The following is a 15,001-nucleotide window of genomic DNA, read 5'->3' as shown; positions in this document are numbered from 1 at the left end:
TTTTCTGAGATAGTGAGAGATAACTGCTTTGCTGGATATGTAGAACAAAATGACTCTAGCTCTTACAGCAGGGGTCCCCAACTCCTGGGCTGTGGCCCACTCAGAATCGAGCCGCAGAAGCAGCAGGTAAGCACCTATGTAGCTCGACTTGTGCACATAGCTTCATTTGTGCAAACAGCAGGAACATGTGCCCCTGCTGTTTCAGATAGATTAATCGTCAGTAAAAAGCCCTTAACAAACCATCATTGCAGGTATATATCTACATGTGATAGGAACCAGAAATACCTCACAGACGCAGCTGAAGGCAGCTCCTCGAGAGTCAGGAAATGGATCTCAAACTAATCCTGCCAGGACTGCAGACATAACCCTTGTAACATCTTCCCTTTTTCATAAATACAACTATCACGTTTTAAAACATTAAAAAACCCCACTAATCCCATAAGCAGTACATATATACATTAAAATGATATAAAACATTATAACTATAAAACACTATAAAAAACACTACATTGTGAACCATACTAAGTTCCAATGTAAGCAACTATAACATCTTTCCTTCATATTACAACTATCTCATTTTAAAACATTATAAAACATGCAGAGTTCCAATGCGAGCAACTATAACATTATTATAACATCTTCACTTCAAACAATCACATATTAAAACATTAAAAGAGAAAAAAAAACATAGCAAGAGTTCAAATTGTAAAAAGAAACAATATCAACACTTTCTACAAATTGAGTCTGTCAGGTGGTCGCAAACATCGGCCACTGCGAGTAATAACTGGCCCTCTTGCGCCAACTGGCTCTCTTTGCACTCTGGGCTTCTCCAACCTCACTGGAACCACTGGGCTCTTCTCACCGCTTACTGGAGTGTCCGGTGCTCGACTGCTATCGGATATACCCGCTTGCTCTGAGTTCTCATCAACATTAATCTGAGGCCCCATCCCTGTGCATTCCTCATTATCCATGGGCAAATACGGCATGGTAATACCAGATATATCTGGCCTGTCCACAGGATATGTAAAGTCTGGCCGCTCAGCTACATGCAAGTCTACCCGATTGCGACGATACAAAGTTCCATCAATGCAGGGGTGAAATGCCCCCGGTTCGGACCGGCTCGAGCGAGTAGGTAGCATTGATGGCTGGTGGTTCGGAGAACCGGTAGCAATGGCAGCTGGAGGCTCCGCCCATCCGCTCACCCGCCCCATTCCCTGGACTCGGGGAATGCACCATTCCCGGACTTCTACTGCTTACCTTTCTCCCGCGGCTGTCTGTCAGGGAAGGCAAGCGCCCGAAAGGTACCAGAGTCGTTCACTCTCCTTCTTGAATGAGCCGCTCTGGTCCACGCGCAGGCTGCACAAGCGCACATCCAACCTGCCGCTGAATTAAATAAACGATGTGCACTTGTGCAACCGGTGCGTGGACCAGAGCGGCTCATTCAAGAAGGAGAGTGAGCGACTCTGGTACCTTTCGGGCGCTTGCCTTCCCTGACAGCCAGCTGCGGGAGAAAGGTGAGCAGTAGGAATCCGGGGAATGGGGCGGGTGGGCGGAGCCGCGGGAGAAAAATTTAAAAAGTTTTCCTACCGGGTTCTATAGGCGTGGCTTGGTGGAAGGGGGTCTTGTGACTGAGTTGGCGTGGCTGTGAGTGACATTGAGTTGGCCACGCCCACTCAGTCACAGGACACCCCCCCACCAAGCCACGCCCACAGAACTGGTAGGGAAAATTTTTAGATTTCACCCCTGCATCAACGTCCACCAAATAGGAACGTGGAGCCACTTGTTGTAAGCAGCTACCTATTTTCCAGAGATCTGTCCGATCTCCAGGGAGCAGTTTCATCCGAATCTGTTCCCCGATCTTCAATTCTGGCAAATCTCTAACTGAGTTGTCATATCTTGCCTTGACTGCCTGTCTCTTCAGCCATAACTTTTCTGGAACCCTTTGGTATCACCAAGGGCTCAAGCAGCCTGTCGGCCACTGGTAGTGATGTCTTTGGTCTCCTTGCCATCAGTCTCTGTGCCGGACTACTGTCCATGCCCTCAGATGGGGTATTTCTCCAATGTAGAATGGCTTTCCATGGGTCTTTATCTTCACTGTGAGCTTTCCTACATAGATTCTTAGCGATCTTCACAGCTGATTCAGCCCTGCCGTTAGCTTGTGGATGACGCGGTCACATGCTCGAACTCCCACTCAGCAGCAAATTTCCTAAACTGTAGACTCGTAAACTGAGGACCATTATCCAAGATCATCTTATCTGGTTGACCATAACGTGCAAACTGCGTCTTGCATCTCTTAATGGTAGTCTCAGCCGAACAGTCCATAAGGGGTTCGATTTCCCAAAAGTCAGAATAATGGTCTACTAATATTAGGTATTCTTTTCCTGCATAGTTGAACAAGTCCATACTAACAATCTGCCAAGGATGATGATCTCATGTGACATCATGGTTTCTCTTTGTTGCGCATATGCATATTCATTGAAGGTGGAACAATTGCTAACAAAGTCCTTGATTTTGCCCTGCATATTGGGCCAGTAAAGGGTATCACGGGCTTGTCTATAGCATGCCTCTCCGCCAATATGGCTCGAGTGTATGCACAATAGCATCTCTGCTCTTATTGACTTAGGCACTATGTCTCTTGGGCCCTTATACAAGATCCTGTTTTGTACGGAGATCTCATCTCTAAAAGACCAATATTTCCTCAATATTGCCGGAACTGCCTTCTTCTCATTTGGCCACCCACTCATGACAATAGCCTTTAATGCCTGTAAAGCTACATCTGTATCTCTGTGCTGCCTAAGCTGACATAGATGGTGATTTGTGACATTAAGATGGTCTGCTTGGTTAACTTCGGCAAATTTTTTTTGCTCCTGTTGCAACCAGCAGACCGTCTGATGCTCATGTTCTCCTCTAAGTGTCACCTGATCTAACGCAGCTCTACTCAGGATATCACTAATATACATTTCACGTCCTGGTTTATAGACAACATTTAGGTTGTAATTCTGCAAACTAAGCATCATGCTCTGCAGACGTTTGGGAGCACACAAAAGGGGCTTCTTGAATATGGCTATTAACAGCTTGTGACCAGTTTCGGCTATGACTGTATCCCGGCCATAAAGATAATGATGGAAACGCTGGCAGGCAAATACAATACTTTCAATTTGGGCATAGTTCAACTCAGCAGCAGAAAGCGCTCTGGACACGTATGCGATCGGCTGACCTTCTTGCATTAGGCAACATCCTAGTCCATTTTTGCTCGAGTCACTTTGAATTGTGACAGTCTTCGTAGTATCATAATATTTTAACACTGGAGCAGTAGTGACCAAACGTTTTATCTCCTGTACTGCCTGCTCGTGCTTGGGGAGCCAATGCCAAACTGCATCTTTGTCCAGAAGACGTCTCAATGGTTGGCACATTTCCGATAGGTGCAGCAGAAATTTTGCTACATAGGTAACAAATCTGATAAATCTCTGTACTGATTTATAATCAACAGGTGATGGCAACTCCACAATGGCTCTGATCTTTTCTGGATTGACTTTTAAACCTCGTGAGGACAAAATATGCCCATGGAAGCGGACTTCGTGCACCTTAAATTGCAACTTCTTTACACTGAACCTTAACCTCACCTGCCTACACCGATCCAATAATGCTATTAACTTCTCATCATGGTCATGCTCAGCTTCTTCGTCTGTTTCGCCACAGCCGACTATAAGGATATCATCAACTATTGGCTCAATTTCATCGATCCCACTCAATAATACATGCTGCTTTCTTTGATATACCTCTGGTGCTACCGAAACGCCAAAGGGTAATTTAAGCCATCTCTTTCTACCCCATGGGGTCCAGAACGTAGTCATGTAGCTGCTTGTTTTGTCCAGTTTACACTGTAGAAAGGCATCTCAAGCATAAAAACCCGTGCTTTGGGTAGCTTGTGCAAGATGTTATCAAGCATCGGCATTAAATGTGACCGCTTCAGGGCCATATTCAAAAACTTGGGATCAATCCAAATTCTAATCTTCTCTGGCCTTCTAATGACAACCATATTGCTTATTCAGTCAGTGGGCTCGATTACTGACGTAATATGTCCGTATGCCTCGTATTTATCCAGTTGTGCTTTAACTTGCTGCTTAATAGCTATAGGCACATTGCGTGGTGCACTTTGTACTGGGGAAATAGCAGGGTCAAGTTCAAAATGAACCTCTCCTGGAATAGATACTATGGAGCCCTCAAACACTTCCTGGTATACTTGGAGGATTTGCTGTTTTGTCAATGGCCCCACTTAAGATTTAGGGAGGCATCTCACAACCATGTGTAACTCGGCTGGAATGGTAAACTGCATCAACCCCAAGCACTCACATGTTGATCCTGACAATAATGGTTTCTGATCCACTTCCACGATCTCAAATTCAAGTTTATGAATATCCCCACGTATGCTGCATTCTGTTTGAAATAGGCACAGTGAGTTCATTAATTCTCCTGAATATAATTTCAATTTGGTACTGCTGGGCTGAAGAGGTATCTTGGGTGCCAATCTCATTTTGTCCTTTAAACTCATAACATCACAGGTTGCATCTTAGTCCAGCTGACAGAGGCGAATTACGTTGTTAAACCTGAGATTCACAAACCATTTTTTGCCTTGGAAGGTACTACGCTGATGCATTCTTTCCTGTAAACCACATCAGTAATAAACAATGATGCCTCTTCCTGAGATACATTCTCCAAGTCTGATGTTTGCTCAATTGTATGCAACTTCCTTACTTCTCTTTTCTGTGCCTGACACACTCCTCAAAGTGGTTTAGCCTCCCACACGCTCTGTAGATTTTCCCATATGCTGGGCACTGCTCTCTCTCTTGTATGTGCATACTGCTGCAATATTTGCATGCTATTTTGTTGTTCACTGATGAATTATGAAACTGCCTTTTATTCCGATATTTGTATTGATAATTCATCATGCTTGGCTGCTGTTTGGAGACTGTATTAACACAATCCTTATCCCGCTCTAGGACTCTCAGCTGTTTGTCAGTAAGTTCTATAGTCTGACACATTTCAATTGCTGCTTGTAGGCTTAAATTATGCTCCCTCAAGAAACGGCGGCGTGTGCTTTCACTAGCAACGCCCAAAACTATTTTGTCCCGAATGAGCTCATCCCTCAAGGGGCCATAGTCACAACTGGCCGCTTTTTTCTTTAAATGTGTGACAAAATTACTTATCATTTTACCTTCTTCTTGCTTGCAGCTGCTAAATATGTATCTTTCAAAAATAACATTTTTGAGAGGTCTGAAATAAGTCTCTAAAAGATGCTAGATGCTCTAAGATGCTCACAAAAAGTATTAAATTGTGTCTGTAGATATGAAGGCATTCACTGCCCATCAATCTCTGTAATGTGGCAGCTTGAACTGCTGCTGGCTTCTCATCCAAGCCTGTAGCTAAGGCATAATCTTCAAACTCTGCTCTGAACTCATTCCAATTGCTACCGCAGTCTCCACTCACCCTCATAGGTTCAGGCAGAGGTATACTGTAAGCAGCTGCCATACTTCCACTGCTAAGCCTTCGGAAGTATGCTTCAAATGTGTCCGGAAGACATGGATTTAGACTCTTGACACCATGTTTCAAATAGATTTAATTGTCAGTAAAAAGCCCTTAACAAACCATCATTGCAGGTATATATCTACATATGACAGAACCGGAAATACCTCACAAACGCAGCTGGAGGCAGCTCCTCGAGAGTCAGGAAATGGATCTCAAACTAATCCTGCCAAGACTGCAGACATAACCCTTGTAACAGCCGCCTGAGCAAATGAAGCTATGCGTGCATGCATGCACACCTACTACTTATACAGAACCATCCCCTTTCCCCCACATTGGTCCACAAAGTCGGAAAAGTTGGAGAACGCTGTCCTACAAAACAAGGCCTACTTGCCTGCAACAAGGTTTTATGCTGGGTGAGTCATGGTCTGGTTCTGCCAATATTTATAAAACCTTTGAAAGAGATGGAAAATATCAGGACACCAAAAAGGAGAATTTTTAACTTCTATGATTTCTAGGATAAACTTGATCGGACCATGTTCATGGTCCATCAATATATAAACAAAGATGGAATAAACCTTGACACATATATGGGAACTTTGTTCCAAATGATTTATTCAGGATTTTGTCTGGTACACATTTCTGGAACTGATCCATTAAATAGCCTTAAATCTATTAATGGGCTCTAAATAGATTTAGAAAAAAGTAAAAGGATATAAAAATCCAAGTCTCTTTCTGGTAATATCATACATCACACTGTTTTACTTTTAGTTTACTTCAGCTACAGTCATATCACTGCTCAGAGATTCATTAAACTTTCTTTTGGAATAAATTCTTCACACAAGTGCTATGAGCATTCTGATCAAAGGTAGTTGATAATTCTTTGCATAACTTCTGAAATGGAAATAGTCTGTATTACTGTTGAGTTTCATATTAAGTCATAGTGATAAGGTTGGAACAACCATAGCCACATACAAAGATGAAATTATTCTGCTTCTGTTGCTGGGTTAGAATTTTATTTGCTATGGGGTAAAACAGATTTGCAAAATTCACAGTTAACTTAAAACAACCTTTTATTCATAGGCTTGACTGCCTTCGGGAAGAAAAGAACATCTGGTTATTTAAGGAACACAATATGTTCATTTTCTATTACTTTTGTTTCTAATTGTTTTTTTTTTTATTTGAACAACTCAAGTTAGAACTGTTTTTAATCGCTTTATATTTTTGTGATTGCCATGCCTATTTTCCATTTAAAGCTCGTGATGAACCAAAATACCTTGGAGGGGAGGGGGAAAAGAAACCACTCCGCTTATTCATTTCTCACAAGGTGCAATATTCATTCGAATCATATCAATCTGTATCAAAGTAATTTTGAGAAACATACTTTTATTCTGAAAAAATGCAGTCTGTATGGAATGTAATATGTATATTCTGAATACGTGTATTAAGTAAAAGAGAATTTCAGAGTTTACCCTCCATAACCTAATAGGTCCCCCATATACTCACTGAGCTGGATCAAGACTTAGGAAATTTGAAGAAGTCCTAATGAATTTTCTGGGATTTAAATTAAACACTAAACTAGGGCACATGGACTTCAAAGCACCTACTCCAATGCAATTAATTTTAATCCAACTTCTGCAGGCTTACTTTGTTCTAAGAAACATTGATTTTGTTCTTCTAGTATTTTGGTTTTGTAAGCAACAGTGCTTTGTAAATATTGCAGCTGAAATGATAGACTTTCTACTTGCAATGAGTAAGATAATAGTCAAGACCAAATAAATTTTAATAACATCATTCAAAATGCATGCAAATATTTTTAGAATTCAGGGATGATTTGGCATCAACAGACATTAACAAAAGCATACAATAGAGAATTAAAAAGTCATTTGGACCTTGCCCAATGCAGGAATCCAGATTAAACAATCCCAGATGGATAGATAGATAGCTGTTTAATTTTTTGAAAAATCCAAAGAAGGAGGGAAATTGTATAATCTCTTTTCATAATTGTTGCCATTCAGGGATGGGTTCTACTTACCTTTACTACCGGTTTGCAACAGGAGCGTGCACGTGCTTTGCTCACGCGATTCTGCACATGTGCAGATCGTACCTTATGACATCTGGATGGGTAGACGCTTTTACTACCGGTTGTCAAGAATCGGACAGAACCGGGAGCAACCCACCACTGTTGCCATTGTTGAAATGCACTCACTGTTAGGACATTTTCCCATAATTTTTGATTAGAATCTGCCTTCCTTTAATTTAAATTAATAATTTTGTTCCTGTATTTCAGAACAAGACACATTTTAACCTTGTTCCATAAGATTTTTTTCTCAGGTGTTTGAAGAATACAACTGCATCCCCTACAAAATTCTTTTCTCAAGATTTTAATCCTGATTATTCCTGCTGCCTTTCTCTGAGACATTTCCATTTTCTTTGTGTAGTTTTTTAAAAAGGTATTTCCTGGAATGAAGATTTTTGGAAGTAAGTCTGATGCTGTAAAAAATTAAGAGAGGCATAGAATTTGCTTAGTACTAAGAAAAATGTCTAGGAGTACTTTTGTATACCTGGGTGTTATTCTGAATATCTCAGTTTAAATTATAGGCACCAGAGCTATGCCTGTAATGGCTCTGTTTAAAAACCAAAAAGCCATGTGAGAAATCTGTCTTTTTTGAAGACAGAAATAGGTGTCTTCCATATTTTTTAAATACAGAAAAATAAAAACATTGTTTCATGTAACGATTTTTTTCTGACCAATTTTTTTATTGTCTATTTACCAGAGCACACAGTATAAAATCCATTATTATATTTTTCCTGCTACTGAAGAACATTCAATTTTAAAAGTACATTATTTTCTGCTTTAAATTTCCTAGATTTAAGATGCATTATTGGTTGCTTTAAGTTTGAGTAAGAAGATAGCTTGTTTAGCATTAAAACAAACATTTCACACACATGAAGGAGGTTGGAAAAATTAACATTAAAAATAAGTTCTGTGTGTCATACACAGCTATTGAGCCTATTTAAAGACATTCTTCAAGAAAGCATTAATTGTGGGACTTCCGGTTTGCTGCTGGCCGCCGCCAGATGTTCCTTCGGGATCGTCAGCTTCCATTGCCTGTTAGAGTCGCCTTCACAGCGGAATGGCGGCTCGAAAAAACCCTGTTTCCATGAGGAAACGGAGATAGAGCCGGCAGGGGTGGGTAGAACTCTCTGCATAGTCCCAAAAGTTTTTCTTTTACTTTTGGGACGGAGCGGATGAGACGCCCCATATCCCCAGCCGCTGCTCCGGGCTTTGGGAGACCTCTGCTAATGCAGAGCCAGGCGTCAAAAGCAAGCCTGCGAATTTAACAGATTATTCAAAGAAAATGTGAGCTGGACCTGTAATACTGAATTGCAAGTATTTTACTTATCTTTTAAAAAAACTACTTAAGAGAAAAGAGGAAAGGAAAGGGGGGGGAAAAAGCCTTTTAAAATGGCGTCTGCCGCGGCTGGAGAAGAGGCTGAAAGGGAAAGTCCTTCCGTTTTCTATTATTACAATGTAGCGGAATAAATACCACTGGCTACATTTGCAGACAAAACTTCGCTCCTGTGTTTTTTTCTCTCTTTTTTCTCCCTGGAGACTTGACGTTGTTCTTGATTGGAAAGAAGTCTTTTTTCTTGTTTTTTTTTTTCTTTTAACAAAGCTTGCCTGGGCGGAAACATGGCACTGAGACTCATAAAGTCAGACAAACAAGTAGTGGGGGTGGATTCCCCCACTAACAATTTAAAGGAACAAGTTTTAACTCTCCAGTCTCAGAAACCTGATTTCAATATAATAGAATTTCTCTTGGAGGAGATTGAAAGAAGGGATGAGATTGTGAATCAGCATCTTGAAAAATTTAAGCAGGAAATTAAAGAAATGGTGAAATCTAAGTCTGATATTTTGGAGCGAAAAATTTTAAAAGTGGTTAATGGTTTTTCAGAATTTATGATACAGTTGGATACAAATATTAATTTACTAGAGTCTAAAATGGAAGAAACTCAAGATAAATTGGACAATAGAATCCAAAAAATTGAAAATGATTTGATAAACACTCAGGATAATAGCTTAGAAGAAAAACCTAAAATGGAGGCTGATCAAAAGTCTGGTAACGTAGAAAATCTGCAACAGAGGATTGAAAGAGAAGTTCTAATGGTACAATATAATTTTACAGAATATGCGATAAGACTGAGAGGTTTGCAGGAAAATAACAGAGATGATTTAAGGAAAATATCTTCTGAAATTCTAGCTGGGATTTTAAAGGTTCAACCTGAGGACGTGTTTTGTAGGATTGACAGAGTTTACAGAATAAATTCCTGGATTGCCAAGCAAAGGCAACTGCCTAGAGATGTGGTGATTTATTTTACAGATAAAGAAATTAGGAATAATATTGTGCAAAATTCCTTCAATTCTAATTTGCAATTGTATGGAAGAAAGATTTGGATTTACAAAGAACTCCCACCTAAGATATTAACGGAAAGGAAGAAATTTGGTTTTCTGGTGGCTGAGTTAAAAAAGAGAAATATCCCATTTAGGTGGGACGCCCCAGTTGGTATCATATTGAGATATCAAGGAGAAAGATATCAGCTAAATACTGTTGAAAGAGCGGAAGAATTTTATCAAAATAGGCTGAAAATGAACTTAACATCTTCAGGTATAATACAGGATAAGCAGAAGGAGCTGGAAATAAAGGGAAAATATCGAATTACAGAGACTGTACCAGATAAATCGCCTTTGGATTTTTCGGATACCCCAGCTGGATTATCTACAAATTTGAGAGAAGTGGCATCTGACTTTAACGTGATGACTTATCAAGTCAAGGACAAGCATGGAAATCAATTAGGGGATATACAAGGGATAAAAAAGAAACATGAGACACAAAAACAAAACCAACAAGACCCATCTACAAAGCAGAATGAAAACCGATTAGTTGATACACAATCTGTAGAAAGGAAACCAGGATCGAAATCAAACCCACAAAAAGAAAAGAAAAAAAGAAATAGGTTGCATCAAAATAGAAATTTCTAAATCAAGCAACAGTGAAGCCAGTGACTTTAAAAAATGAATGAGTATGTGAAAATATAGAGGAGGCGACGTATTGGTCAATATTATCCTGAGGATATTGACAGATCTCTGCATTGCCGTAATCTTGGGATGTGAAAAGAGCCTTAAACTGATGGATTTGAATTATCCACTTTGGAATTCCTTTTTTGTGCTGATAAATATATTATAATTATCTTGAATCATAAGGCAAGAGAATTATGCTGGGGCAAGCAGAAGATCAGGTTGTTACCCACTACGATGATGGGAATCAATAATCCTGATGAAAGCCACAATTATTACTATATGGAATATAATTATAATGTCACTCGGGTGGTTGTTTTTGCTTTTATACATATAAGAGGATATTTACTACTGATGGGGGCGGATATGATTGAAGATTTTGAATAAACTGTTGCATCAGCAAGCTATGTTACCCTATTATGGATGATGGTCCTAACAATCTAGTGGAAAGACTTTCAAGAAGATATTATATGGACTATAAATCTAAAGTCATTGTCTTTTCCTTTTTATTTAGATATAATGGAATATATATACATATATTTTTAAGTAGCGTGGGCAGTGAATCAAAGATATTAAGAATCGTTGTGTATGGTAATTTTGCAGGACAGTGGGTGAATAAGCTAGGTTGCAGATTGATTAGTTTAAGAAAAGGGATTTTTAAGTGATATATTTAGGGGAGTGGAGGAAATGGATAGAGTGGAATAAATGTTAAATTAGATTTTATGGGGAAGGCCGCTTTGAAATGTTATTGTAATACATACAGAAGATTAAATGTTAAAGTAGGATTTATTGTATAGTTTTAAAGAGGAAGGTGGTTTTGATTTGATTTGTTGTAATAATATATAGATATAAGTTTGGGAGAAGAAAAAAAAGGGCAGATTACTGCCAAATTGGGAGTTATAATACTATTATGCTAAATTAGAAGTTATTTTACAATGTTATAGTATAATGTCTTTTTTTTTTTCTTTCTTTCTTTCTTGAAATGTATGGATAAAGGGGGATGTTATAATATTAATAATATTTTTAGTAAGTAAAGGTCAGTATTTAGAGGAGGGAGTAAGTAATCTGTTATGAATTAAGTTTTTTGTTACGAAGAAGTCACGGGGGGGATGGGTGGGGAGGGGGGGTTAGGGAGGGGGAGGGGGAGGGGAAAAAAAAGGGGGAAAATTTGTATTTGAAAACTTTTTCAATAAAAAAAAAAAGAAAGCATTAATTGTGAATTGTGCATTAATACTTCAGATTGCAAAGATGGCTCTCTAGAAATATGATCACAACTGCAAATTGCTTTAAAAAGGTAAGGAAATTTGATGCCCAAACTGTATTTCATTCCATATACATGGATTTTGATTTTAAATTTTATATGTTGTTTTGCTTATGGTTACATTAAATTGCATACTGCCAGAGCCTCTCTCTGAGGGAGATGGGCAATTTACAAATATAAAATATAAATAAGTACAATTATATTTTAATAGTTACTACATGCTTTAATATGTGTTTACAATGATACATTTTTGTGTCTTCAGTTAGGGGAAAAAACTGCAATTTGTCAATGTATCTTCCATTACAGGCATAAAACATCTGTTACAGGTAATCCTCGATTTACGAGCATAATTGAGACAAAATTTCTGCTGCTAAGCAAGACGTTTGTTAAGTAAGACATTTCTTGCCACAAGTTGTTAAGTGAATCACTGCAGTTGTTAAATTAGTAACATGGTTGTTAAGTGAATCTGGTTTCCGACTTTGCTTGTCTGAAGATCATACATGACGCCAGGATACTGCAAGCGTCATAAATATGAGTCAGTTGCTAAGTGTCTGAATTTTGATCACATGACCATGGGGCTGCTGCAATGGTCAGAAGTGTGAAAAATGATCCTCAATCATTTAGGATCAGTGCCATTGTAACTTTAAATGATAAGCAAACTGTTGTAAATTGAGAACTATCAGTATTTGTCAAACACAGAGATATAACTTTTTAAATATTATGCATTTGATTCACATTATGTTATACTCAGAGGAGAGTATAATGAAATGAATGACTTCTCAATAATTTCAGTCACATATGAATCTGAAAACATCATTTGGTTTCCAACCAACCATGATTTGTATGAATGAAAAGTGAAATAGTTTATACAAGCACCAGATTTGTGCCAAGTGGCCCATATAATGCAGTCTGCTCTAATATAACCTGAATTATCACCCAAACTTTGAGATGTAAGGTCTTTTGATTATCTTTCTGAATTGTGCTGCTTTGTTTTAAGCTCAACACTCTCCACTTTCTTGCTCCCAATTTCATTTGTTTAATATCATTTGGGGGTCCCATTAGTGATTTTAAAATTTGGCAATTGACAAAATTTAGCATAACTTACCTTTGGATCTCTGAGAAAAAGGGCTTTCAAGATTAATGAATGAACATCTCCGATAGGTGGATAATGCATCAGAAGGCCCAAGCAAGTCTGATAATTACTTGATATCACTAAAAGAAAGAAAAAAAACCACTGTAATGAAATCCCTGGTAGTTACTTGAATATAAACATAGTCAAGAGTTAATTGGCATTTCCTTATAAGTCAGAAGTGAAGAGAAAGGAAAACTCAGGAGGAAAAAAAGAGAAGAGACAAAAGCCAGAAGTAGGGTAAAACTGATACATAGAGAAAGGAAAAAGTGTCTGGTGGAATGCATCCCAAAGCGTAGTAGGAAGGGGCTCTTTCCCAGACAGCAAAAAGACAGCTGAACCTAGAATCTCTGGCATGCAGGTAGAGGATGAAGGCAAGCCACGCTCCAGCAGACAGATAAATAAAGCTTTACATTATTTATAAATATTTAATCCATCATATAAAGGAAAGACAGATTATATTTCATCATCCCCATGATTAAAAATACTAAGTAATCAGATGGAAGAGGAGGAGGAGGAGAAAGAAGAGAATTGATAATGGATTATATCAATATCAGAATACTTTATCATTTTGGGATAGTGGTGGTAAGATTTTAAAACTATACTTATCTGGAGACAAAATAAATGTAAAAAGTTATGATAATTCTGCTCAAATAAATCCAGTGCCAGTTTATCCTTTTCCAATTATGAGTTGAAATTGAAAATTAAACGGTTTACACAGAACAAATGATTTTAATTAAACACATCCAATATGTTTAAAGTATTCTAGATACATTCTAAGTATATCCAACACCATCAACAAGACTAGGACTCAGCATCACTAACCTCTTGATTTCAATTCATTCTAAACTGGAACCAATTTAGTAATAATACCATCAAATACTATAGCATTACTTTCAATACATTTACTTCCCAAACAATTGAGAACAAACCTGATTTCTTTCTGTTCATAAAGAACACAGAACATCATCCACATCTTTCTTAAAATTAAATTATGAGATTGTTAATTCTAGGAAGCAAGCCAAGTTGCCATTTGACTGTCTTTATCTGGCATGATAGGAAAATTAAACAAAATTACAAGTAAGATTAAATATGTATCTTTAGGTAGTTGTTTACATATTATGTAAACTGCTGTAATTCTATAGGACGGCCTAAATCTTGACAATATATCTGTCTAAGCAGCTTATGATTATTACTCTAAAATTATTTACCCTACGAGACATCTAAAGGTACCGTAGTATAATTTTATAAACATATTATTCTTTTAAAATTTCAGTTATATAAACACTACTCTTTTCATTAACTATAAATCTTAGAGAATTTTTTTTGGAGAACAAGGAAAAATCACTTCAACTAAACGAAAATCATACAAATATATTGGCTGTTTAACAGAATTGGACATTTAGAGAAGGATTCTGTCCCCCTCTTCTTCCATGTGAGTCATCATTTGGTGCCTTTCCATCATAATCTGAAGAGGTTTATGAGGAAAAGTTGCAAGACAGGGCAAAATGAATAATTATAATTGATAGTGGGAGGCACTTTATCATCTTCATTTCTGCTGCTGATCTGACAGCTTGTAATTTTATACATCTGCTTTCATTTATAAAGCTTTCGGTTATCCTACTCATTCTTTATCTGTTCACTTTCTTTTTTCTTTTGTTTTTCTTGTTCATGTACAGATACCTGCTTTCTTCTTTCTTTCTACTTGAAGTTACTATAATGAATAGAATACAAAGGGCTCAGTCAAGAGATCTTTCTGCTGAATATAATAAATGGACTGTGTATTATATAGAACCAATCAAATGAAATGTAGCACACTATAAAGGCAGTTATGATAAGAAATCCTTCAACATTGTTTTATAAACAATGTTGAAAGTAGTTAGCATATCCTTAATGGGTTTTCTGAAATGGTGTTTGATTTATTTTCTTCAAACACTCCTTTTTAACATCGTAACTGAAACCAGGTTTTATATTTCTTCTGTTGATTGTTTCTTGGAAAAAAGACTGG

General features: G+C 37.9%; 1 protein-coding gene and 1 pseudogene across 8 annotated transcripts in view; both read right to left on the bottom strand.

The window, feature by feature from the left end:
- The window catches only part of TBC1D5 (TBC1 domain family member 5), a 476,616-nt gene that overhangs the window by 107,745 nt on the left and 353,870 nt on the right, over positions 1-15,001 (bottom strand). For all 7 annotated transcript variants that reach the window (XR_015733979.1, XM_087892584.1, XM_034402458.3 and 4 more), the window contains one exon: positions 12,970-13,076. Coding sequence is in view for 6 of the 7 variants with exons in the window: in XM_087892584.1 (XP_087748710.1) it covers positions 12,970-13,076 (107 nt within the window). In the remaining variant the exon portion in view is untranslated. The remainder of the gene's footprint in view (positions 1-12,969; positions 13,077-15,001) is intronic.
- On the bottom strand, positions 4,049-5,132 carry LOC148114317 (uncharacterized; annotated as a pseudogene). The gene has a single exon (XR_015733644.1). The product of XR_015733644.1 is annotated as an uncharacterized LOC148114317 (transcript).

Source organism: Pantherophis guttatus, chromosome 4 (assembly GCF_059756535.1).
Source record: "Pantherophis guttatus breed Tessera chromosome 4, ASM5975653v1, whole genome shotgun sequence".
Lineage (NCBI taxonomy): Eukaryota > Metazoa > Chordata > Lepidosauria > Squamata > Colubridae > Pantherophis > Pantherophis guttatus.
The sequence above is the reverse complement of the archived record's forward strand: the minus strand, read 5'-3'. Positions and strand labels throughout refer to the sequence as shown.